This window comes from Aulonocara stuartgranti (genome assembly GCF_965226115.1).
Source record: "Aulonocara stuartgranti genome assembly, chromosome: 1".
Lineage (NCBI taxonomy): Eukaryota > Metazoa > Chordata > Actinopteri > Cichliformes > Cichlidae > Aulonocara > Aulonocara stuartgranti.
In genome coordinates this window covers 41,384,755-41,410,762 of record NC_138939.1, presented here as the reverse complement: position 1 = coordinate 41,410,762, position 26,008 = coordinate 41,384,755, and the positions used below count along the sequence as shown (strand labels likewise).

Genomic DNA, 26,008 nt, shown 5'->3' with positions numbered 1-26,008 from the left:
ACATGTGGAGTTGTGGTCGTGGTTTCAATAACAGCTGTGGTAGAGGATGTTGTTGGTCCCGATGTGACTATTTTTGGTGTTTTTGTTGTCATAACTGTGGCTGTTGTGGATTCAAATGCTGTTGTCTCTGTGGGTGTTGTAGCTGTTCCTTCAGTGGTAGTGAAAGGCCCAGATGTAATTTCAGTACTCACAGATGGTTTTGATGTAACCGTTGTGGATCCTTGACCTGTTGTTTCAACATGTGGAGTTGTGGTCGTGGTTTCAATAACAGCTGTGGTAGAGGATGTTGTTGGTCCCGATGTGACTATTTTTGGTGTTTTTGTTGTCATAACTGTGGCTGTTGTGGATTCAAATGCTGTTGTCTCTGTGGGTGTTGTAGCTGTTCCTTCAGTGGTAGTGAAAGGCCCAGATGTAATTTCAGTACTCACAGATGGTTTTGATGTAACCGTTGTGGATCCTTGACCTGTTGTTTCAACATGTGGAGTTGTGGTCGTGGTTTCAACAACAGCTGTGGTAGAGGATGCTGTTGGTCCCGATGTAACTATTTTTGGTGTTTTTGTTGTCATAACTGTGGCTGTTGTGGATTCAAATGCTGTTGTCTCTGTGGGTGTTGTAGCTGTTCCTTCAGTGGTAGTGAAAGGCCCAGATGTAATTTCAGTACTCACAGATGGTTTTGATGTAACCGTTGTGGATCCTTGACCTGTTGTTTCAACATGTGGAGTTGTGGTCGTGGTTTCAACAACAGCTGTGGTAGAGGATGTTGTTGGTCCCGATGTAACTATTTTTGGTGTTTTTGTTGTCATAACTGTGGCTGTTGTGGATTCAAATGCTGTTGTCTCTGCAGGTGTTGTAGCTGTTCCTTCAGTGGTAGTGAAAGGCCCAGATGTAATTTCAGTACTCACAGATGGTTTTGATGTAACCGTTGTGGATCCTTGACCTGTTGTTTCAACATATGGAGTTGTGGTCGTGGTTTCAACAACAGCTGTGGTAGAGGATGTTGTTGGTCCCGATGTGACTATTTTTGGTGTTTTTGTTGTCATAACTGTGGCTGTTGTGGATTCAAATGCTGTTGTCTCTGCAGGTGTTGTAGCTGTTCCTTTAGTGGTAGTGAAAGGCCCAGATGTAATTTCAGTACTCACAGATGGTTTTGATGTAACCGTGGTGGATCCTTGACCTGTTGTTTCAACATGTGGACTTGTGGTCGTGGTTTCAACAACAGTTGTGGTAGAGGATGCTGTTGTTCCCAATGTGGTTTTGGTCACACTGGGGTTTACACTTGTTGCGTAAACAGTCGTGCTGCCTGGAAGTGTCTTTGTTATGGGAGCAATAGAAGTTGAACCTCTAGATGTTGAAGGTGAAATAGTTGTGTTTAAAACAGAAGGATTTGTAATTACAGTTGAGGAAAATGATGATCCAGTTACAACAACTGAGGTTGATGCAGATGTGGTAGAGGATGTTGTTGGTCCCGATGTAACTATTTTTGGTGTTTTTGTTGTCATAACTGTGGCTGTTGTGGATTCAAATGCTGTTGTCTCTGCAGGTGTTGTAGCTGTTCCTTTAGTGGTAGTGAAAGGCCCAGATGTAATTTCAGTACTCACAGATGGTTTTGATGTAACCGTGGTGGATCCTTGACCTGTTGTTTCAACATGTGGACTTGTGGTCGTGGTTTCAACAACAGCTGTGGTAGAGGATGTTGTTGGTCCCGATGTGACTATTTTTGGCGTTTTTGTTGTCATAACTGTGGCTGTTGTGGATTCAAATGCTGTTGTCTCTGCAGGTGTTGTAGCTGTTCCTTCAGTGGTAGTGAAAGGCCCAGATGTAATTTCTGTTATTTCTGGTTTGGTCAGTTTTGCCGATGTGGTTTCAAATTCAAATGTAGTATTTAATGGAGATGTAGTACTAATAACTGTGACAAAATACAATGACATGACATTAAAACATGCATATACTTCCATAATACAATTCAATTTTCTCAATATTTCTCAATACTCTATCTATATCTTTGAGAAATCATCAGTTTAATACCTGAAGTGGTGTTTAGTATTGTACTAAACGTAAATGGAGTTGTTGTTGGCCCAGCTGTTGTGGTAATAAAGCAGGGGTATATGCTCCTTGTTACAATTCCATTCTCTGCACACTCAGCTGTGATGCAGTTTCCTAGGCCATCAGTTGTGTTGTAGATATTGTCCCCATAGTTGTACATTTTTCCATTAATGATGCATGTACAATCTACAAGTAAAACATTTTGTCTTTTTGTAAATACAAATTAATTCATATACATTTATTATATTATATATAATAAATTAAATTTGAAAATAAATGTTTTTTTCAATTTGCCAAGCAATAGATTTATAGCATAGCTTTACAAGCTTATAGTATACTTACAGTTAACACTGTAGTTACATTGTATCCCCGACATTGTACATAAGCTTGAAAGAAAACAACGTTGTGGTTATTTCATTTGTGTCTGGTTATACACTCACTGTGGCATGTTAAACATCACATTTACTTCTCAATAACTGTATATTTCACATACAGTGCCATGAGAAAGTTTTTGCCTTCTTTCTACTTCCTTTTTTTCAGATCATTGAAATAATAGAGTAATAAAATATTTACATTTACCTAGTCCTTTGCCCCTGTCAAAGTGCAGCAGGTTAAATGATCTTAAAAAGTGATTCATCAGGCCAAAATCTGAAGAATTACCTGAGAAACAACTTTATCATATACAATTCAAAAAAGGGTTACAAAGCCACTATGACAGCCCTTAGCCATACACAATGAAAACTTGAACCAGCAGTGAACCTTCCCGGGAGTATAGAGGATTTTTGTTTCACACAAACAGTTTGTCCCTAAAGTTATGTGAAAGACTCCAGTAAAAGGAATCAGAAAGTGGGCAAATACTTTTTAATGGCACCGTGTATTATATTTTATATACTTACATCAAAAGACCACATGTTGAATTCTACGTGCATCATTATGTACTGTGTGCTAAAATGAATGGAATGATGAATCTTGTGTGAGACATACCAGGTGTAGCAGTTCTCTGATGGAACCTTTTCACCAATGTTGTAATGGTTGCCTTGGTCATCATAGCATCCACACTGGTCCCCGGAAACGCACTTCATAGTGTCTTCATCAAAGTAGGGTTGGTTCGGGGGACACTGTGGATAGCAGCCTACGATGTTTTAAAATAGTGGTTAACTTGAGTAAATTTACAAGTACAATACATGCAAAGCTTTTTTGTAAACATTTCACAATTTGCCTCTCCTTCACCTATCATGCTCCAATCCTGGGTAAACGATGCGGGACAGACATGTTCACACTTTTCAGTACACTTCTTTATTGCAGCTGTTGACTTACGCACGTGGCTGCAGCTTTTCAGCTACAGCCTACACACAACAACAACAACAACAACAACAACAACCACAACCACAAAAGGACTTAGTTCATTCTGTTTTAAGCCGGAACACCAGCAAGGTGTGATTGCTACTCATATACATCCGCCTCCCCCGCAGCCATGCCGCAGACCACGCCCTGCCACAGCTCTACAGTCAAAAACAGGCTTACTACAGCCACTAAGAGTGAATAGTATTGAACCCTCACTAAATTATATATTTTTCATCTCTGTTCACAAGTCTCTGGATTTCTTTTTTATAAGACTAAGACTGGACTGTATTTTTCCATGTTTGGCAATGTTCACATTCTGTTTAACTTGTTGCTTTTTTGAAGAAGTGGTGTAGACTAAGGAAGCTGTATCGTGACAAAAGTTACAAATAGTTGTTTGAAATGAAAGTTGCTTGTTTAAAACAAAAATTACTGAAGGATTCATTGTGAATGAGTTCATTATCTAAATACAGTTGCAGGTAGGCTTTTCTGTCATTGTTTTGTTTAGATGGGATGTGAAAATATTCCTTCCTGCCATGTGGGGAATGATGTAAAAAGCTTGTGAACCACTGTGTCATAGGCAGGGATACGGTCTGTTGTTCTGTTGACTTAAGCTCCACATTTAAAACAAAAATAAAGAGTCCACAAAGTGGCATATCAATACTGTGCCTAATGTACCTTCCAGGTTGGTGATGAGTGACGAGCAGTTTCCAGATGGATTCCTACATGTTTTCATGCAATTAGCTCCACAAGGCTTATAGTGCCACTCACATTCACCAGGTGAATTATAGTAGTCACAGAAAATAGCTGCAAGAAACAAAACCATTGCTTATTAGACTTGTAGAGCATTGATGATGTTTTTCCTTCCCACTGTCACCAAAGTGCTTGCTCATAGGGGGTCATAAGATTGTTGGGTTTTTCTCTGTATCTATTATTGTACGATCTACTGTACAATATAAAGCGCCTTGAGGCGACTGTTGTTGTGATTTGGCGCTATATAAATAAAGTTGAATTGAATTGAATTGAATTACATTAATCAGACTTACGACAAAACTTTGGAGTCCTCCATGCAATGCAGGTCCCAGCTTCATTACAGGCTTTAGCATATGCAGCCACCGCAGTACAGAGACATTCGCAGTCCCCACCAGTGTCACAAGCACAGGAGTCTCTCACACAGGAATCAAAATATGGACCAGGGTCAACCTAGAACACATACAGTAATACACTACCAGTCAGTTTCACAGAACCCCAATTCTTCCAGTTTTTTTATTGAAATTCAGACAGTTCAATTATTCCTTTTACTCTGTAAGCATAGAACAAATAAACAATTCAAGTTAAAAAAGAATCATGCAATCCATTTTTAACCACAATGTATTCAGGGGTACAGATTGAGGAACTGTCCTTTTGCCTCCTCAATACTGTACAAAGATCATAGACTTCGGATTTTGATTCATTACTCCATAACACCTTCCAGTTTTCATTAGTCCATTGGCAATGTTTCACAGCTCAGGTAAACCTCTTTAAAATCTTAGCATTGGTTCTGTTGCTGCAACTTGACCAGTGTTGGTCAATTACTTGAAAAAAGTAATCAGTAACTAATTACTGATTACTTCCCCCCAAAAGTAATCCTGTTACTTTACTGATTACTTATTTTCAAAAATAATTAATTACTTAGTTACTTAGTTACTTTTTAAAAACACGATTTACAACCTGAAGAGGTGATAAAGCGATAGATCTTTCAGCCCAGTTCTACTTTTTCTGCATAATCCATCATACAAAATGGAATCAAATGGAAAAGTCTCTTTTTAAAACTTGTTTTATTAGTTTTAATCTTTTAACTTTATGCATCAAGAAAAAATTTAATTATATGCAACATTCTCTGACTGGAATAAATTAGTTTAACATTTAAACCTATTTTCTGCACATTCCAGCACATAAAATAAAATATTTTTTGTGTTTACACTCACTCTTTCAAATAGATGCAAGTAAAACACAGCAGAAAATAAATAAAGTCAAAGACTCAGCGGTGCTGTTGCTCTATTTTCACCTGTAAAGCAGGAGTGGGGCAGGCGGAGGTTTACCCTGGTGCAGGTGTGCCGCGGTCAGTGGAAGAATCCGCGAGTTTCTCTGTGAGTTTCCCATTACGTCGTAGCTACTCGGTGCTTGTTGGAAGTTTAGGGGTTTTTTTCGCTGTAAAAAGAAGTTTTCTTCCCACGCACAGCGGACACTAATGTTTTTGTCACTTTTTATGGAATCAAACTCAAAGTAAGGTCAGTACTTCCACGCTTTAAACGCTGCACGCTCATACTCTCTCTGCACTCGATATGTGATCCATTGTTGATCTGCACACAGCTGTTGTCACCAACGTCGCACTCGCTTACGTCACTGTCGTGAGACATTCTCGCAAAAAATCACGGTTTTAGTAACGCAGTAACGCAGCGTTCCTACGGGAAAGTAACGGTAATCTAATTACCGATTTTGCAATAGTAATCCCTTACTTTACTCGTTACTTGAAAAAAGTAATCAGATTACAGTAACGCGTTACTGCCCATCTCTGAACTTGACCTGTCAGTTGAAGTTGAGGCTTGCTTACTATGACCACAATTAAGCTCTGCTTCTAGCTCAGAAACTTGTCTTCTGACTCTGTTGAGGTTTTGGTTCTAGTAGACTTTTCCCCTGTTTCTGATTGCCTTTTGAAGATGAAGGACACTTGGCACCTTAATTTCTTTGTAGGAAAGATTTACACCTTTTCTCACCATTTTTATAGCAACACACAACTTTCTGCCCAAATCCTGAGGGTGTGGTACCACAATGTGCTCCAACACTACCTTTATGTAGACATACGCAGGTTTAAGTTATCGCCCACTACTCTGGATTATTCCCACAGTCTAAAGACATGTAATTAGTGGGATTAGGTTAACTGGTGATAGGTGGGGTAGGTTCCAGGCCCCCCACGACCTTGAATAGATAAGTGGAAGAGAATGCATGGGCGGATGGATATCACATATCGTGTCTATTAGGTAAACATTCCTAAATGCCAGACATTAAGATAAAAGAACAAAGAGCTCATAGGGGAAATTAAAGTGCATATTCTTTTGTGCATTTTTGTGTGTGTGTATCCATTTCTGTATATTTGCTACCACCAAACATACTGACCTTTGAATGACAGCTCTGGAAGGTGACACTTGTGATGATACTGCACTGTTTTTGAGACCAGGCTGCCCGGTAGCGATTTGAGGAACAGGGATCACTGATTAGCTCTGCACTGGGGCAACTAGATGAAACTTTCCAGCTGTTACCAAATTGTAGAACATCTGCTACTATTTCCTGGGAGCGTGTGGTGAAGTCATTCTTACTGTTACCATCATAGTTTCCACACAGACCACAGACCTGACCCTAAGAGGAAAGGAAGCAGTGGTACAAATTAAAGCCCTCGTTTTAATGCTTTTTTTAATTACAGTGATATCACAATTATTAATACGTATGAGTATCAATAATTGTGTAATTGTATTTCTATTTGTACTGACTACTAAATTTCTGTTATTGTGAAATTCTTAATATTAACTTTCTTAAGCAATTATACTTCAACAGTAAAAAGAAGTAACTGTCAATCCAGATGTGCAGAAGTTATTTCTTTTACCTGGAACTGTGGACTGATTGTAATGAAAAGACTGGTCTTCTGGTCCCACATGAGAACAAGTCCAGGCTTGATTGTCACCACTATGTAAATGCCCATTTTTTGTACCTGAAGCGCCTGGATAGTGCCCTTTACCACTTGTAAATTGTCATCTTTAAGCTGGAATTCATTATCCTGTGGGTTACAGCAGCAATGAATAAAACAGGAATTTTATTTTTGTAGAATTTAAGCTACCTGGAAACCATATATGTGCAACAAACCTGAAAAGCTGAAAGCTCTTTTGTTTTTTCAAAAGATTTCAAAAAATTGAATCTAAAAACAGTTAAATTATACAACCTTTAATTGATTCTGTAGTTTCTTTTTCTAGTATTAATTGTGCAATTTTAATATTGTTGGTGAAGAGTTCTTAAAACATTTTACTCTACATTCACTCTACATTTTGCAGTCATTATTTTTGAAAATGAGCACAACTGAAGGATTTTGTGTTTACCCCCAAGAAGATCTTGATGGTCTTAGAACAGGTGGTTCCTGTTGTTCCACATGGAACATTTTCAGTAATAATTCTGAAGCTTCCATTGCCATTATAGGTGCCACAGAAGTCCTGAGCAAAGCACAGTGCATGCAATTACTGGATACCAGTGTTAAAGTTAGAATCCTTAAGAGTTGCATAAAATCGATTTACTGATAAAAATGTTGATGTGCCTCTTTCTGTTCTGGTAAAGTAATATACAAGAAACAGTAGCCAGAGTGAGCTTCACAATGAAGAGCTGCAGAAGAAAGATGGTACAACAGTGTGTTGCCAAATCTACCAAGGCTACAAAGTTTTCATTTTTAACTTTTAGCAACCTTACTTGTAGAAGTGTGTATTCGCACTGTCCACTGAAGTCGAACCTCTTATCGTCAAAGGTGACGTAGTGACCATCTCCATAGATTCCACAAACAGCATCACACGTCTCGTTGGTACATGTGAACTTCCTTCCACTGCAGGAACTGGGGAGAAACACATACAGCCGACAAAAACTATTAAATTAATTTCAAAATATTTGTAATATCTGTGTAATCAAGAATACAAAATACAAAAAAAAAAAAAAGAAACCCACAAAAAAACCCGCTGGTGATTAATTAACTACCTACCTTTATGTTTTTACAAATATAATTAAAACAACTTTTTCTATTCAAACATTTGAAAAGTACAGTGTATTTGGTGAAAACACTGCCAAATTGTATCATTTAAACCCTGATTATTCCTGAATTAGTGTTATTTTACAAGATGGGGGGAAACTTCTCACTTGTATTGGCCAAACAAGTATAAGTGCAATGACAAAATTAGTAGAGACATAACAGCAAATATAGCTGAATAGTGAAAATATAGTGACGTTTTTATTTAGTAAACAAGTTTTATAATAGAAACCCAACTCCCAAAAAGTTGGGACACCTTGCAAACGTAAATAAAATGTAAATAAAAATGATTTGCAAATCTCAGAAAGTCATACCTTTTTCACAGTAGACCATAGAAAACATGAAATGTTTGAATAAATGAAAAGGTCATTTTAAATTTGATGGCAGCAACACGTTGCACAAAAGCTTGGACAGAGTGTTGTTTACTACTGTGTATCATCCATCCCCTCTTCTTTTAAAAGCAATTTGCAAATGTCTGGGAACCAAGACCATCCCTTGGACTTTTGGAGGACGAATGTCTGATATTGAATTCTAGCAGTTCAACAATCTTGGATTTTCTTTGTCATATTTTTCATTCATGTTTTCAAGTGTAATTTCTGGAATGCACGCAGGCTAGACCCGTAGCCAGAGCCTCCTACTACAGAGCTATACTGTTGTTCCAGATGCAGTATAAGGTTTAGCATTGTTTTGCTGAAATATGCAAGGTCTTGCTGAAAAAGACATCTTTTTGTTTTTTTGTTTTTTAAGAGATGAAGGCATTTGGACTGAGTCCTGATAACTTAGTTGCCTCTAGTGTGAAGAAGACAGTAGCCATTTTATTTTGTGGAAAACAAAAGAATTGGAAGTTTTGATTTATCAGACAACAGAACAGTTTTCCACTTTTGTAGTTTCTTATTATTCATTTTAAGCATGTTAGTGACATGTTGCCAATTAAACTACCTAATTGCAAAATGTTTCTCCAGCTGTTATTTTAGTACAACTTACTTTTTCAGTCTTGCATTGCCTTATCACACAAACATTCATGCAGTGCTTTTTATTTATATCCAAACTCATTTAACACACCCTCAGCTGAATGCACTGGGGGCAACTTTGGGTTTTTTCCCAAAGATTCTTTGATTGGATTGATCTCCAGATATTTTGATTGGTAGAAAACCTGCTCTGACACGTGAGCCTTGGCAGCAGTGGCGGCTGTGTCTCCAACAAGTACTATGAGAAACAAGTCACCTATTTAACTGACGTTCTTTATTGTAGTGGAAATATGTATAAATTCTTCTTATAACCTATATACTGCTGTTGAATATTTAAATATACATCTTTGTATGCTTGTAAAGAAATGTACAAACCAGGTATTGCAATCCACTGTCAGTGTCTCTCCAGGCTGGTAGACTTGTCCATTGTGCACACATGGACAGCTGGTCTCATTGACGCAGCCTCCTGCTCCATCTGACAACAGCCCATCTGGGCATATGCAGCCTGATGTACAGCCTGTGTGGATCTGTATCCAACCAGAGTGAAAAATGAAAGGAGAGAGTAAGTCAAGCAAGACCTGTGCGTGTACTGCACATTTAAGCACACAGCCAAACTGGCACAACTGTGCTGTACTTACACAAGCCATGTCAGCGGTGCTGCAGCTCTTTTGACATTCAGTGCCAGTAGCCCCAGGTTGAGCAGTGGAGCAGTCAAAGTACACCATGGGATATTCGCATTGTGGTGAACCTAATGGTAAACCTGGGAACAAAATATAACAGCTTCACATTCATAGTTTTATTGTCATTGTGAATTTATTTACAGTTCACTGAGTGAAAACTTCATAATATGAAAGAGAACTGAAGATGTTTGGCTACTAATTTTATCAAACAAATTAACGACAATAGCATTTAATCTGTGTGCATAATGTTAATTACGGTGCCTACTTAGTAGCTGTGTTCCTCCAGAGCAGCTGAGAATGCCTTGTCTGCAGACACTGTGAGAACAATTATGAGGGAACATGAGAAATACTTTTATATGACATAATATCCTCAGTCATTCTTTAACCGTGTAGTTTCTTATTATTCTTTTTGTTATTTAAAATGTTCATGGGCAAAAAACATCCTAGTTGTACTGGTGCATTCACAACATGAATTTATAGAATGGAACAACATTTTTCCTCTAACTTGCAAGTCAATGCTTTGTAGTTGGTATATATACAGAATACGGCTTCCAGCATCCTGTGTTCCCCAGTTCAATATTCGTTTAATCCTCCTGTTTTGTTCGGAGCAAACACGTCCCTGCCATTAACACGTGTCATATTGAGTGAATACAAATCTATTAGCTGAGCTTCACTTTGTTTTTACAGCAAATTAACTTTAGCAAATGAACATTTTAGGTTGGTGATGGTAAACATAAAAATCCAAGAAAGTTGATTCTGTTCTAGCACCGCTGATTAAGAATGGTCAGTTGGTCAATTTCATGGTCATTATGATGCAAAATCTCATGACCATGGCCATGAGTACTATCCATAGAGAGTTGGGGACTGGAAAAAACATAAATAGCACATTTGCATTATGACTAAAAGTAGCAAACATTGCTAAACCTGCAGTCAGCTGAGACTGAAGAAGTTACTCGGATGAGTGACAAAATATTTCTTCCACTGAAAACATGTCCAGAAGAACAGAATCAACCTTTGAAAATTTCCTTACCTGAATGATTCAGCATGAATTAAGAAAAATTAGTTGGCGTTATTTACCATGTGCTGCCATCTTTACTGATAGTCTGTCCAGGAGGAACAATAATGCCTTCAGCATAGCAGGGACAGCTTTCACGGGCTACACACTGGCCTTCCTCATTCATGTAAGTTCCTTCAGAACAGCCACAGCCATCCACTGTGGTGAAGTTGACCTGACAAGAGTAGTCAGTCTGGCCGAGGGAACGGCAGGTACGCCCACAGCTGGTCATGTTGTAGTTATACACAGTTTCTGCTGCACATGATGTGCTGAATGTCTCTGTTATGAGAGATATGAGATGTTTATACAATGAGCCAACAGTTCAGTTCAATTTAATTCAATTCAAATGTTGCAAAAATGAATCAAACACAGATGATTTAGTAAGATTTGTTGTATTCAAATGACCTGCTACTTCTGCCATTATTTAAAATAGATACCAAAATATGTGCCATAGCTGTGGTACTGGAGACAAGAACTGTTCATGTAGTACGAATGGCATGGAAAGATGTCTGGTGGGTTAACACCATAACACAGACATGGTGTCAGCAGCTGACCCATGCTGACAATGTGATGGTAATAATAACATTTATATTAACCCAAATAATTTAGAGTTTCCTCAAATTGTGACTGCTGCTGCTGACTTTAATTTACAGGGGCTCTGACACATTTAATTGTCATGGTCATCGAGGTACAATATTCCTGTGAGTTTAGCACTAACGTTGTTGATTTAGCACAGATTATTCGATTATTTTACATACAAGTGTACTCCAATTGCAGTATGAATGCTGAAAACTGAATTGTTTGAGTTGAATTGTTGTAACTGCTCAATCTTTGCTGAAATCGTTGTAGCTGGCAGGCTGACCGTTTTTAGATGAGCTGAAAGCTGAAGAATATATCCAAATAAGCTGACAAATAATGAATGTTTATCTGAAATTGATGCGAAAACTGATACATTGCATTATTACATTTAAGAAGTGAATTTAAAAAAACTGTAGATGACTTAATGATTAGACTCAAGGATCTTAAATGAAAAGCCAGCATATTTTCACATGTTTGAGGGTTTTTATTTTTTAAAAAGCTCTTTATTTGATGTGCTTGAAATGATATTTAAACAAAAATTTAAAGACAAGGACTGATTAAAGTAAGTTTTAAAAAATTTCTAATGATCCAGTCAATGAAGAGCTCATTCAAATTTCATGAAATTCGAATCCACAAATGAAAAATAGACCTAAAGTGTAATCAACAAATCAGAATGACCTATTATTCTCATACATTGATTGCTGGTATAGAATCAGTCTGTGGGAAATTGCTGTTAAATTTCCCTTTTTGAACCTGTCGATAAACTGCTTCCAAATACAAAACCAGAACTCATATCATAATACTTTTTTAAAAATAAGGACCAAGGACTTCTTCGACATGACAGTGGGTCTCTCCGCATTTAATCATTAGTAATCATCAATCTCTGCTGCTCTACCACAGCATGTCTTTTGTCCGGTCTTCCTCCCCTCACCTCAGCCAGTCACGGCGGATGGCCCCGCCCCTCCCTGACCCTGGTTCTGTTGGAGGTTTCTTCCTATTAAAAGGGAGTTTTTCCCTCCCACTGTCGCCAAAGGATTTGCCCATAGGGGGTCGTGTGATTGTTATTTTGTCCTCTGTTGTATTATTGTAGGATTTTCATTTCCAATCCAGTCTACCTTACAATAAAAAGCACTTGAGGTGACTCTTGTTGTGATTTGGCACTTACAATATAAAACTGAATTGAATTAAATTGAATTAAAAATTGGGTTGTGGGGCCAATCTAAAAACAAAAGGGTTCAGTCCTGTTGTCGAGAAAACCCCCTCACTAAAAACACAATGTGCTTCAGCGAGCATTGGCACATCATGTCAAGAAGAAGAAGACAAATGGTCCTATGTTTTGAATGGAAAATCATGCCTGTGGACACAGCAGCAGTTGAAAGAGAACATGTTCAGATAAATTTGTTGTTTGAACCCGTGTTTCTCTTTTCAAGGATGCTTAGTGTTTTACTTACCACAGATGGTTTTCCTCCAGCCACTGATGTGGACTCCTGCTGCTGAGCAGGCATAGACATATGAGGAAACTGCAGCACACATGCAGTCCTCACTTTTTTCACAGTTACAGGTGTCATACATACAGTTCTGTCAAAAGAGTATTCATGAAACGATTAACAAGAGTTCAGCTGCAAAGTTCTCATTAAAACTTTGCATGTACAGACCTACATCTTTATATGTGCTGGGGCTAACAACAGCGTGGCAGGGAGCAAATACTCCCTCGGGATCAGTTAATTTGGAGCACCAGAAATCAGCATATTTCTCTAAAACACAGAAACATTCAGAATTAAACTTGTTATATATCATCTGTTGTTCAATAAAATCTTGAAAAACAGCAAGGAAGTATGGTATTTTTCATATAACATAATAACTTTTATAAGATAAAACATAATAATACAGGAGTTTTATCTGTACCTGTGAGGATGTTGTTGTTACAAGGGTCTCCAAAATGTGATATAATGTCTGGGCAGCTGGCTCTGGTTTTCCATGCATTTGCAAATGCAGCAGCAGTGCCTTCCACCAGCCCACTTGTCACTCTAAAGTCGTCACTCATGATGTCGTTGAAGTTTCCACATAAACCTTTCAAATAAGAAGTTCCACAGTTACACAGATTCCAGACGTTCCAGACACTAACAATAATGTGGAGACATACCAGAGGTGGTTCCTGTGAGGGACCTGTCAGCTGAAATGAACAGCTGCATTATGGGAGACAGCTGAATCATCAGTTGTATGCCCACTGTGGTGCTTACAAGGATGTAGAAGGAAGATGGCTTAAAGACTCTCAGATCAGCTGTAGAGGTCAGAAGACATGAAAAATGTAGCAATTAATTCAAACACAAACATACAAACGTCAATGACGCAGATAAATAAATACAACTAATGAGTGTGGTGCTTTTGTTCCAATTCTTTATTACATATTTTGTAGTGAGTTGAACAAAATTCTTTTGCAAATACTAATTTTGCTGGCCCTTAGCTTATGTAAATTGAAAGTCACGTTCAAGCACGTTCAATTTACCTGTGATAAATTGTCAAGTAAGACAAATTGAATGTCACATAAAACAAAAGCAAACAAAGAATGCATTAAATGATTATATAAGTACTTGGATTTCTAATAAACCTATAGTGAGGGTGCGTTGGGACTGCCTGACAGAAGGCTCTGTCTGTGAGGTGGCAGCTTTCCAAGGTAGGCTGAGAACATTGAGTCTGAATCAACAATGTTCAGCATCTCCATTGTTGAGGCTGCTGCAAAAAGTTGCAGCTGCGAGGTGGTGCCTGTCATGGTGGTAATCCTTTAGCCAGACTGTAGACACCTGAGCAAAGGGAGCTTTCAAGCTGAAGGTGTCCACAGGTTAGCCTGTGGGGACTTTGGAGGAAGCAGAGCGAAGCGGGCTGCCGCTGCAGTACACCGGTCTTTCGTGGTGAAGAGAGAGCTTAGTGTGAAAGCAAAGCTGCCGATTTACTGGTTGATCTATGTCCCTACCCTCACCCGTAGTCACCAGCTTTGGGTAGTGAACAAAAGAATGTGACTGCAGATAGAATTTGCTTTCTCCAAAGAGTGGCTGGGCTCCCTACTGGCAGGAGGCTGATGGGGTAGGCACACTGGAGAGATTACATTTGTCTGCTGGCCCAGGAACACCTTGGCGTTCCTTTAGATAGGTTGGAGAAGGGGGATAGGGAGAAGGAGGCCTAGGTTTCTCTGCTTAGGCTGGAAAACCCTCAACCCGGGGTCAGAAGAAGGCAGGAGGCAGAAGAAAACGGATGGATGAATGGGTGTTTTTTTAAAAACATTTATTACTGAGGAAAATGTGCATACATAGACTATGATCATTATATTAAGAAGATGTGTTTACTATATGTGGACAGTGAAATGTGAGATAACTTACCTGTAAACAGTGGAAGCTGAGAATGAATCTGGTTCACATAGACCTGCCCAGATGCCTGAACTTTAACAACCTGTCATTTTGCAGAAAGACACATTTTAGACACACCAGGATTTGCAAATTCTTATTGGTGAGAAAAAGCACAAGATTTTGTGAGATCTGGATTTTTTTCAGACACAAGGAGTAATGATGATGTTTTTATGCCTGCAGCTTACCACAGAATTGCTGCCTAAGGCCAAAGTTACAGTTCTGAGGCAAGTCTTTGTGTCACTTAGCCCGCACTTGACCAGATCCACCAGCACAGTGTAGGACAAACCATTACTGTCCTGCAGAGCACATCAAAACAAAACATGTAATCAGTCACCAAAAAAAAAACATTACACTACACATGTATGTACTCAAATCATATTATTATATTAGCATATTATTTTCTGATGGTGCATCCGGTTTAAGATGCTGCTGTTATGTGTATGTGGAGAAGGACTAGCAGTGAGTATCACCTTAGCTAGAACATAGGAGCAATCGCCATGAAATGTGTAGACTTTTCCATCAAAGGTGTTAACATGAGCTCCTCCTTTGACAGAACAGATTCCTGGACAGTTTGTCTCTGTACAACTCCACTGACCGCTTTCACATACACTGTCAAGACACACACACATTTCATTTATGTATTAAAAATTATTAATATGGTCAAATATTCATATAACTGCTTTAGTAACACACTGCATTACATTTTCTACTATGTCTTAAAATAAACTCACTAACGTTTGTAAAACTTTAAAAAGGTAAAAATGTCACATAAATGTACAAACTGTAAATGTGAGGAGACTGCTAAAACATTCTTACTTGCAGTACCTCCGACGTACACAATAATTTTGTGGGAGATTGTAATTGTGTAACTTAGAAATGGCTTTAACACTTAATCATCCTATCAAAGGTACTCTTAGATTCATGTCTTTACCATTTCTAGTATCACATACACAATAAAAATGTTTTATTTTCATTTTTTTAACTCTGCAACAAAGTGGCACAAATTCATTTTACCAGGATCCACAGTGGTGCGAGTAGGACTCTCCTGGCTTGTAGATTTCGTTGTTGTGCAGACATGGACACTGAGAGACTGCGATACATCCGCTGTTACCAATATCATCAAAGACCATCCCTGAGAAAGAGACGCAAAAAATATATATTTATATATATATATATATCCATAGGTCCCTCATCCTATTCACGTAACCCCTTCCACCAGGGTTACTTGCGTAGTAGCATTCCAACAACGCCCTGTTTTCGTCTCTTGCCCACCGATGCCTTCTTGTTCCAGTAGCCCACTTCTCGTCAGGGTGCCCTGGTTCCTCAACACCGGACGCGGACCTTGTTGATCCGGGCGACGTCCGAGCCAGCATGCCTTCATATTTATCTATTTAAAACAGGCCTGGCCCGGATCCGGCATCAAGCTGGCACTTCTGACTGAGTGGTGTCATGGCAGGGTGTATGTCAACCAGATGTGCGCCAGGTCTGGCAACGACGTCACTCTTTATGTGATGGCATGCCATATCTGGCCCGATTATGGTTTGGTTTATGTGGCCCAGGCCCATAGAAAACAGCTCTGGCCGGGATCCGGCATCAAGCTGGCACTTCTGACCGATGGTTGTTATGGCAGGGAGTATGTCAACCAGATGTGGGCCAGGTCTGGCAATGATGCACTACTTATGTTTCTGTTTTCCTATTTTAGTTAGAAGACCCAAATGCCATGTTGCAATACTATACTACTATGGTAGCCGACGTTTCAAATGCAGGTTTGACAGATTTGTGAGTTTACACTTTATCCAAAACCTAGTGAGGGTTTACTCATCCACACATGGGCCAGCAAAGGGCCACCAGTGTGTCTGCAACTGGCCTTGTGCTGGCCCATGTGTAGGCCAGATCTGGGCCCCCAAAGGGCCGTCATTCTTTGTGGTATGTAGGTCAAGTGTAAGCAAATTGTGTGGGCCAGATCGGGACCATACCAATTTTGCTATTTGGGAAAGGTCTCAAATATCACTACATGTAGGGGGGGGGGGGGGGGTGTTGGTTTTTTTCTACTGTTGTCATCCCTTTCTCTCTTCTGGTCCACTTGTCAACCAATCAACATTTGGCAGAATGCAAAGTAGTGTGTGGTCGAAACTCTCTCCCCTCTCTGTCCTACTGAAATCGTGTCTGCCGATGGACACAATTGTGGGACCATAAAACAATCTTTATCTGTTGGATATGTGTGGTACATTGTGTTTCAAGTTCCCAGTCAGAATATTTATCTGGAATGCCACCTCAACTCAGAAAATCCAAAAACTCAAAACAAAGAAATAAAAAAATAAAAAAATTGGAGCAACCCTACCAACCCTAAGTTAAAAATCAAAGATGGTGGCAGTGAACATAAACAGTGGTGAAACTTTTAATCTGTACTGCCACTGGTATCTAATTGTGACTTGCTAAATAATCCATACACAGAGTGCTTATCAGGTTCTATCATAAATGTGATACCATGGTGTTTTTAAGCACAAAAGAGGTATTATGCTATATTGCTAGTGATGCATGAATGGCTCAATCCAAGAAGCAAAACAAACCCTGCTTTTTTTTATCTTCTGACTTCATTAAAGGGATGTGCTGACTCAGGAGCGACGTGGCTCCCGAGTTCCGACATCTGAGATCCGAATTATGCAGTTTTAGTTTTGTGTGAACAACCTGGCTGCGACTGCCCAGAATACTTTGCAATTGTTTTCTCTCTGAGAGACAGAAAGCAAGAGATGGAGTGCAAAAGGAGTGTGGATATACCAGCAGGGCAGCTGCAGCCATCATGACAATGGCTGTCACATGTCTGGCTGGCCTGAGGGGTGGAACAGCTGTCAGGACATGAACTGCTACATTCCAAGAACACCATGTTGTATGGACATTTCTTGTCTGTGGACAAAAGTTTTTCAATGTCAATTAAAGAATTTTGCAAAGTATAAGGAAAAAACACTGCCTATGATGGAGACCCAGAACTGTAAATGTTGCACCCTTACAGCAAAATGTATCGTTCCTCCATTCTTGGGGTTTGCCACCTGCATGGATGCACTGTCTGGAGAACTCTGAAAGTGTTTTGCAGAGGACAAAAGTAGTGTTGTCTGTAGAGTTGCACGTGTCCACCATACAGGCTTTACTAAAGGATTCCACGTCAAGAATGTTTTGGCAATCAACAAAGGGATCACTGGAGAAAGTCTGGTCACAGAATTGCTGAAAAAGAAGTCAGTCAGTTAAAAAAATACATACTGCCAATCATTTTTAGAAGCCTACAGTTTGAACCCTCAAGGTAGCAAGGTAACATCTGTTTGAGTTTACAATAACAGTGCGTTGAAAAAGTGTTCATACCCCTTGAACTTTTTCACATTTTTGTTACAACCACAAACATGTCACAGTTTTCAGATTTTAATTTGCTTAAAATTTTGAAAACCGTGCATCATTTCCATACCACTGCACAATTATGAGATTCTCTGTATTGGTCTATCACAGAAAATCTTAATGAAAACATTTTGGTTTGTGGTTGTAAGGTGACAACATTTCCAAGAGTTTAAGGGGTATGAGTACTATAATACTATATATATATATACTATATACTATAATACTATTAAGAGAGCAGTGCAAATCAGTGCAAATCAATAATATAAATGCATTATAACACAGTATAAATCTAAGAACAATAGCTGCATTAAAGACATTTGTGTGTTATCATATGCCTGACAGATGTTGTCACCTGGCACAGAATGAAGAGTTATTATACAGGTTTATGAAGGATTGTAAAAATTATTTCGTGGGTTGAATTAGTCTGTGGGAGAAGGTCTGCTGGGTTAGGGTTAAATAAACACACTCTTACTACTATACTCCGCACGTCTGAGGCAGCTGCAGTGCAATATTAAATAGTCTCTGTATTACTGCTACTGTTTTGCTTTTACATTTTTACTTTTCTTTGTATTTTTAATCACAGGTGTATATATAACATGTTGCAATGTTTCACAGTGGCACTTTAACCTTGTTGTTTATTTGTTGTTTTCTGTAGACTGTATAAATAGTATAACTACTTGTCATCACAGTAGCAGTTTTAGTGAAGATAGCATTAGTTAAACTACAAGAATGTCTTTAAGATATAAAGAACTTAATGACCTCTAATTTCCTGCTTCTCAATTCAGATAGAAACTAGTTCACGCACAGTGCAGTAAGAGTTCTGACAGGGTAAAGGCTCCAGTCCATTCGCACCAGAACCTCTCGCCATAAGAACAGTTTCTTCCCCTCTGCTGTTGGACACATGAACAATAACCGTATGACTGTTCCCACCACTAACACATGACCCTACGCTGTGTCACTGCATCATTCCATGTTTGGCACTGATCACCACCTGCACTCATGTATATATCATGTATATATCTATCTACTTAGCACTTTTAATTCTTATTCTCATTTTTATTTTCATGTCCATTTAAGCTTAATTTATAACAGTATTTATAACAGTATGTTTGCACTGAAGCACCGCAGCAATTTCCTAATGTTGTAAACCCGCTCAACATTTGGCAATAAAACCCTTTCTGATTCTGATTCTGATTCTGATTCTAAAGAATCAGATAACATATTTCTCCAATACCAGCTTATCTTCATTGGCTCCCTGTTAAATCCAGAGTCAAAGTTAAAATTGAATCTTCCCTTTGCTATCCTGCTTTGGGCCTAGGCTGCTGGTGGCTTTCCATGATACACTGTTTCCGCATTCACCTCTTTTACCCATTATGTTTTTATAATAATAATGGATTGCATTTATATAGCGCTTTTCGGGGCCCTCAAAGCGCTTTACAATTCCACTATTCATTCACTCTCACATTCACACACTGGTGGAGGCAGCTACAGTTGTAGCCACAGCTGCCCTGGGGCAGACTGACAGAAGCGAAGCTGCCGTATCGCGCCATCGACCCCTCTGGTCATCACCAGTAGGCGGTAGGGTAAAGTGTGTTGCCCAAGGACACAACGACCAGGACAGAGAGCATGGGGATTGAGCCGGCGACCTTCCGGTTACAGATGCGCTACCCAACCCCCTGAGCCCTCTTACACAGTGTGTCTTTATGTCGTCTTCTGCCCCTCACCCCTGAGGTGAGGCCGGATGACTGACCCTGCTAATGGTTTCTTCCTGTTAAAAAGGGAGCTTTTTCTTCTCACTGTCACCAAGTACTTGCTCTCAGGCAGTCATCTGATTATTGGAGTAACTCCATATTACTGAAGGCTCTTAAACTTACAATATAAAGCACCTATTGATTTTGTATAATTAAAACTGAATTTAATTTAACAGTGTCGAAAATGAGAAATAGTGAAGACTCACCTTATCACCACAGCTCGGGACTGGGTTGATGTCAGTCTCCTCACAGTACTCTGTGGGGCCATTTATCTTCCAGGTCTCAGCATAGTCCACCACAGACACTGGGGTTCCTGTAGTACAGCACAGTCACAATAAAATGATCATGAAGCTTATTGGGGGGCTTCTTCATTACGTATTCTATTTCATAATGAACCAAAAAGGTCACAGGTCTGCATCTAGACTTTCAGTACAGAACTATGCTATTTAAAAATGGGGGAAATTATGCTAATTGAATGACAGTATATGTTGCTCCAAATCTAATAAATATAAGTCAGTATTATAGGGGCCCTCGTAGATGTGTAAGCTAAGACGTTTCCAATGTGCACTAACCCCCATGTAGATTTTTTCAAAAAGAAATTCACTTTTTTTTTCATCAAACCGAAGCATTTCAGGATCCTTTAAAATTGCATTTATGGATGCAGCAACTAATGGTGGTCAATGACAAATGGTTTTGAAAACCTATGCAATCATTTCTGCTACACAATTATGCCTATTTTCAGTGTGCACGCTTTTGAAAAGGGGCTGAAGATCGCAACTATTCAATATTGTTGACTGTGATTTGTGCACAGAGAATTGTTGAACTATTTGCCTTTGTAGTCTTTCATAGAGTGGAGCTCCTCCCTGTCTTTACTTCTGAATGACTGTGAACTTTTTTGAAAAGTTGCTGCTAACATTAAAAGAAACCAGTGGTGTTCTCTCAGGACAAGCAAGGTGAACAGTGACTGACTTGTCAAATCTAGAGATCATTAAAAGGGACAAAAAAAGGCTATTTCTCTCCTCTCTCTCAGCTTATTCCATGCTCACAAAGTGTAACGTCTCTGCCTTATGAGCATGTCCATCTTGCTTAAGGATACTTGATCTCCACAACTTGAGAGTGGGGCAACGTTTTCCCCCCTTGTGTTTTCTCACATCCACATTGTGGATAGACAGTAACATTTTAGAACATTTTAGAACATTTTAGAACATTTTAGAACACGGTCTGCGAATAAGGCTTAAGTACCCTGTAATTACGTGCAATTTGCAGGCAACAAGTCATTCTTTCTGCAGGAAACAATGACACAATTATAGACTGTAAGACCTGCGACTAAAGTGCGGGTAACCTGTAGGAAATGTGTTAATCAATACTTAATACTTATTTTATTAGTCTTTCTTTAGTCACCTAAATACAATAAAAATATACAAAAATTGGCATTCACGTGTATTTACAGTTTTTGTATTTATAAGAACAGTTTATTCAAACAACACCTTAAAATAAATGCATAAAAAGCATAAAAATAAATGTTCCACCTAGTTTATTTACTTTATTTCAAAAAGGTTATGTGTTCATTTTTAGGTGTGTAGAAATGACAACCATGTCATTTATATATATTTTTATGTAATACTAGTGTAATTTCCCAATGCAACACAGTATTTTATTTTATTTCATATAGTATGTTGTTTTATTTTATTTTATCTTATTCCATGCTATTGTTTTTCTTATTTTTTGCTGTAACTTTGTACTGTCCCCTTTCTGCCATGACCAAACAAAAAGTGTGGGACTAATAAAGGTTTATCTTATCTTATCCTATATGTCACCCTAATCACTCTTGTTTTATTTTATTTTCTTGTTTGGTTTTCTCTCAAAATGTTTTCCTCCTGATTATTTCATTGTAGGATCTGGAAAGAACCGTGAAGCAGAACAGCGGCGTTATCAGTAGGTGTGGTTTTCCTAGCTAATGGTCTGCAATGTTTTTCCCCTGTTTGTAAAATGCTAAAACTTTATGTACATGTCTTTGCTTTGTTTAAAAAATGATAATAATTGGACCTTAACTATACTCAGACATTTCAACGCAGCTTTAAACAGACTGAATGTGTTTATTTTGTCTTTCTTCTTTTAGAGACTGCCCTTGATCACTTAATGCACAGGTACAAATGTATTATGAAAAGACACCAGAAGCTGTGAAACTGTTCAAGAGACACTTAAGTATGACAGTGTGAACAGGACAACCCTGTCACATATCACTGTTGAGGTACAGTGTGTGCAATGCATTAAAAATATATATATTTAGGAAGTTATTGCACTATCTGTCTTGCTGTCTTGTAAAATATTATACACAAAAGCCATGTCCACACTTTTAATTTTTAACAGTCTGAGGTCATTTTGGACATTTGTTCACAAAGAAAAAAAACTTGCAAATATCATGTGTTTCAGGGTGTAAGTATTGTTTTGTCTGCTAATGTATTTCTAAAGCTAATATTTTAAGGGTTAAGGAATAGTTTCATGTCCTTGTTTTTAATTAAAGTTTAATGAAAACAACTCACATTGTTTCCATCATTATAGGCACAGATGAGCCTATGATATGACTGTAAATATCAATGTATGATTTCAAATAAGAAATGAAGAAAAGTGTTTATCTATGTATCATTTTATATGTAATATATAAAGAGTTGAATACTGAAACATCCATTAGGCACAAAATTAGTTATGTAATCAGTACTTACTGAGTAAGTAATACTTACTCAGTATTTACTTAGCAGGATTCTTAAAATTACTTACAGTACAATTTACACCTCTTTCCCTGTAAAATACCTAGAAGACGAGATTAAGCGACTCCACAATACACCCCGCTCCCCAGAAAGTACAGGGTACGGTGTAATTGTAAAAAAAAAAAAATCTGCAAAACCCTGACTTGTTGCCTGCAAACTGCACGTAATTATAGGGTACATGCACGTTATTTGCAGTTTGTGTTATAATAACTACAGACTACATTAGACTACCTCCTGAAATATTACAATTATCTTACCATCATTCAGGAATTCATTGGATATGCCATCAAAGTTTCCACACAGTCCACATGTCTGAGTCCGATATTTCTCATCTATTTCAATCTGTGAAGATAATCAATTACACAATAGGTAACTGGCAAAATCACAAGACAGGACAATATTAATTGAACTCCAATATATGGCATTCTTTCCTTGTAATCCATTAAAAGGTTAAAGTAGGACATTCACATGACAATTTGTCTGCATTCTGAGATCATCTGAATAGCAGGATGAAAACCAGAACAAACAGCTTGTAGAACTAAGGGGTCATATATAGATAAGAATCGGAAGGAGCATATTTGGAGGCGACGTCCCTCTCCTCACATCCTGATAATTTATCTCCAATAAACAGCCAGTCAGATAATTTATTTTTGTATGTGAGAGAAGGCTTCATACATCAAGGGAGTCGTCCAGGTTCCAGATTGCCTTTATTCCCAGATTAGCTTCAACAGAGATACTAGATGCGGTCCCCTTGACAGTCACTCCTGATTTACTGAATGGAAGAGATTCCCTGGTGCAAACAAAGAGTGATATTTTAAAAATGAGTGTAAAAATTAAAACAAATTCACATTACCCTTGTACTGCTGCTCTTTAGTTATACAAATCAGTCATTAACAGACCAGACAGACCCCTAACCCCACTGCCACAGAATATTGCTAGGGCTTTGTTTGAGCATTTGAAAGGACAAGATAGTGTCCTATGGAGGGATATTGTAGATTTGCAGGTTGCAGCGGATGCTTACATTTAGGTTGAGTGCTGCTGTCATTAAAGCAGAATAAATCTCATATTAAGATGGTACAATGCTGAAAATGTAAACAGATACAATTGGACCTACGTTTGATATTGGATTCTGACTCCTGCACCCCCCCTGAATATATAGTAGTTAAAGTTACTGAAATATTCTTGGAAAAATGTCAGTACACTTGATAGGTCTTTCCCGAACTTACATCTTGCCATTGACAAGCACTGAGTTGTTAGAGAGCTCCACCTCAGATCCTTCCAGCATCATGATGATTTTGCTGATTGTGGGGATGTTGTTGACTAAGCGCCGCCGCATCTGGATATTAAAGTTTTCATAGCTGTCCTTGCATTGTATTGCAAGGACATGGTTACAACTCGAATTCAGCTGGAAGAAATCCCCATCAAAGGTTTTGAAGTGATAGTTTCCCCAAGTTGTGCACACTCGGCCAATGTGGGATGCATTAGCTATAAAATTAATAAATTAATAAATTACAAATTCTTTTTGAGAAATCGTTTTAAATTTACATGAAGACCTGAAGAAAAAATAACCATATTGGACATTTGCAAACTTACCTGAAGTCATGGTCAGTGTGTTTGTAGAAGGAGCAGTGGTCACTGTAGTAAAGACAAAAAAAGGTATTTATTCATTTAGATGTAGGAAATTAGAAATTATCAACTGACAATTCACTGACATGAAACTCAAATACTCAAACTGAAGATTGCCAAGACAGTTAACTGTTGCAGATATCCCAGAACCGTATGTACTCTTTAACACCAGAAATGGCTTCAGTAGATTTAACCAAGATTGTCTGCAGCAAACTGCATTACAGTTTCTAATTAATGTGTTGAAGCTATGAAATAAATTCTATATAAACCAACCCAAGCATGATATAATGTATCTAAATTTACATCATCAGTTGGGATTCACATGAATGATCAAAGTAAATATGACTCTCTGTCCTCTTCCCAATATCTTATAGCACATCCATTGAGTGTGAAATTCTAATATTTCCAGCACATCATTTACCATTCTGAGTAAGTGAGTCGACTATCAGCGTCAGATAGATGAGCCATGATATCAATTCAAGCCCTTTGGCCCCCATGTTGGTCAGGAGGACTAACACTACAGACGATAGGATTCACCTGGGGAACAAGCTCCTTTATAATGTGCCTCTGAAGGTGGAGCTACATTGCATCATATTTCATATTGAAGCAAATCATCAAGTATGTTTACTCAGCAAACATCATCCCCACCACCATACCGAGCAGCTTCTTCACTCTATATACTTCCAACTAACTATATAAAAACAGGAGGTTCTGATGGTTACAGTCCTGGCATTGCTTGACTCTCAGTGCACTAAGACATGAACAAGCCAGAAAACAGAGGGGAAACCGAATTGGTCTAACGGTTTAAATAGTTTATCTGTGCTATTTGGTTAACAACTAAAATAATTATCTGGTATTGAAAAAGTCAGTCCTGACATGAAACAAGTTAAACTAAGCTTAACAACACCTGGAATACAATACTGATCTACGCTTTGCTCCTGACATTAACCCAATCACCCAAACATCTAACACAGAATATACGTTGTAAACTGCATAATGCAGATGCACCTTTTTTAGAAGTAGTAGCATTCTCGCTAATACAACTGTTTTTGGAACGTCTGTAGATAAAAATTTAATTACTGGTGCCACACATTTTGGCATCATATACAGCTCGGTCCATATCTTTCGAAAATGACTCATTTTAGTCATTTTTGTCTCTGGACACCACCGAGAATTTGAATCAGACAATAAAGCTACGACTAAAGTACAGACCTTAAATCAAGTGAAGGTTGTTCGAGAATTATTTGGACAGATAAAATCAAGGGTAGGAAGAGAAAACTATGGAAAAGAAAAAGCACAGCTTATAATCTTAAATCTACCACATCAGTTTTCAAAACATAGTGAAGGTAAAATTAAGGCACAGACATGTGGAACTGCATCATTGGTCTCTATTGATGATTTGAGTGCTGTTAGAAGTAGGAGGGTGAAATCTCCGCTCAGATTCAGCCAAATGCTCCAAGACCGATTGGGCAGTGCTTCATAGTGCAAAACATGTTCCCAACATATATTCCAAAAGTAACCCAAAAGTTCTTAAAGCAAATAAATAGGATATGCTTCAACAGAAAATGCAGAGATGAGTTCTTTATGGTACTTTCTG

General features: G+C 38.4%; 1 protein-coding gene across 1 annotated transcript; it reads right to left on the bottom strand.

Annotated features, from left to right (window-relative positions):
- Positions 1-1,209: 1,209 nt before the first annotated feature.
- Positions 1,210-24,121, bottom strand: LOC309706669 (mucin-5AC; the record flags this gene model as incomplete). Its single annotated transcript, XM_082533401.1, has 24 exons — positions 1,210-1,341; positions 2,120-2,229; positions 2,386-2,429; positions 3,028-3,175; positions 4,063-4,191; positions 4,431-4,587; positions 6,541-6,780; positions 7,025-7,195; positions 7,512-7,622; positions 7,873-8,011; positions 9,544-9,695; positions 9,807-9,928; positions 12,933-13,059; positions 13,141-13,235; positions 13,387-13,551; positions 13,625-13,762; positions 14,856-14,925; positions 15,068-15,178; positions 15,353-15,491; positions 15,897-15,964; positions 20,224-20,330; positions 23,043-23,127; positions 23,461-23,575; positions 24,012-24,121. The coding sequence occupies 24 exons, from the start codon at positions 24,119-24,121 to the stop codon at positions 1,210-1,212; spliced, it is 2,985 nt and encodes a 994-aa protein (XP_082389527.1).
- Between the last annotated feature and the right edge of the window lie 1,887 nt (positions 24,122-26,008).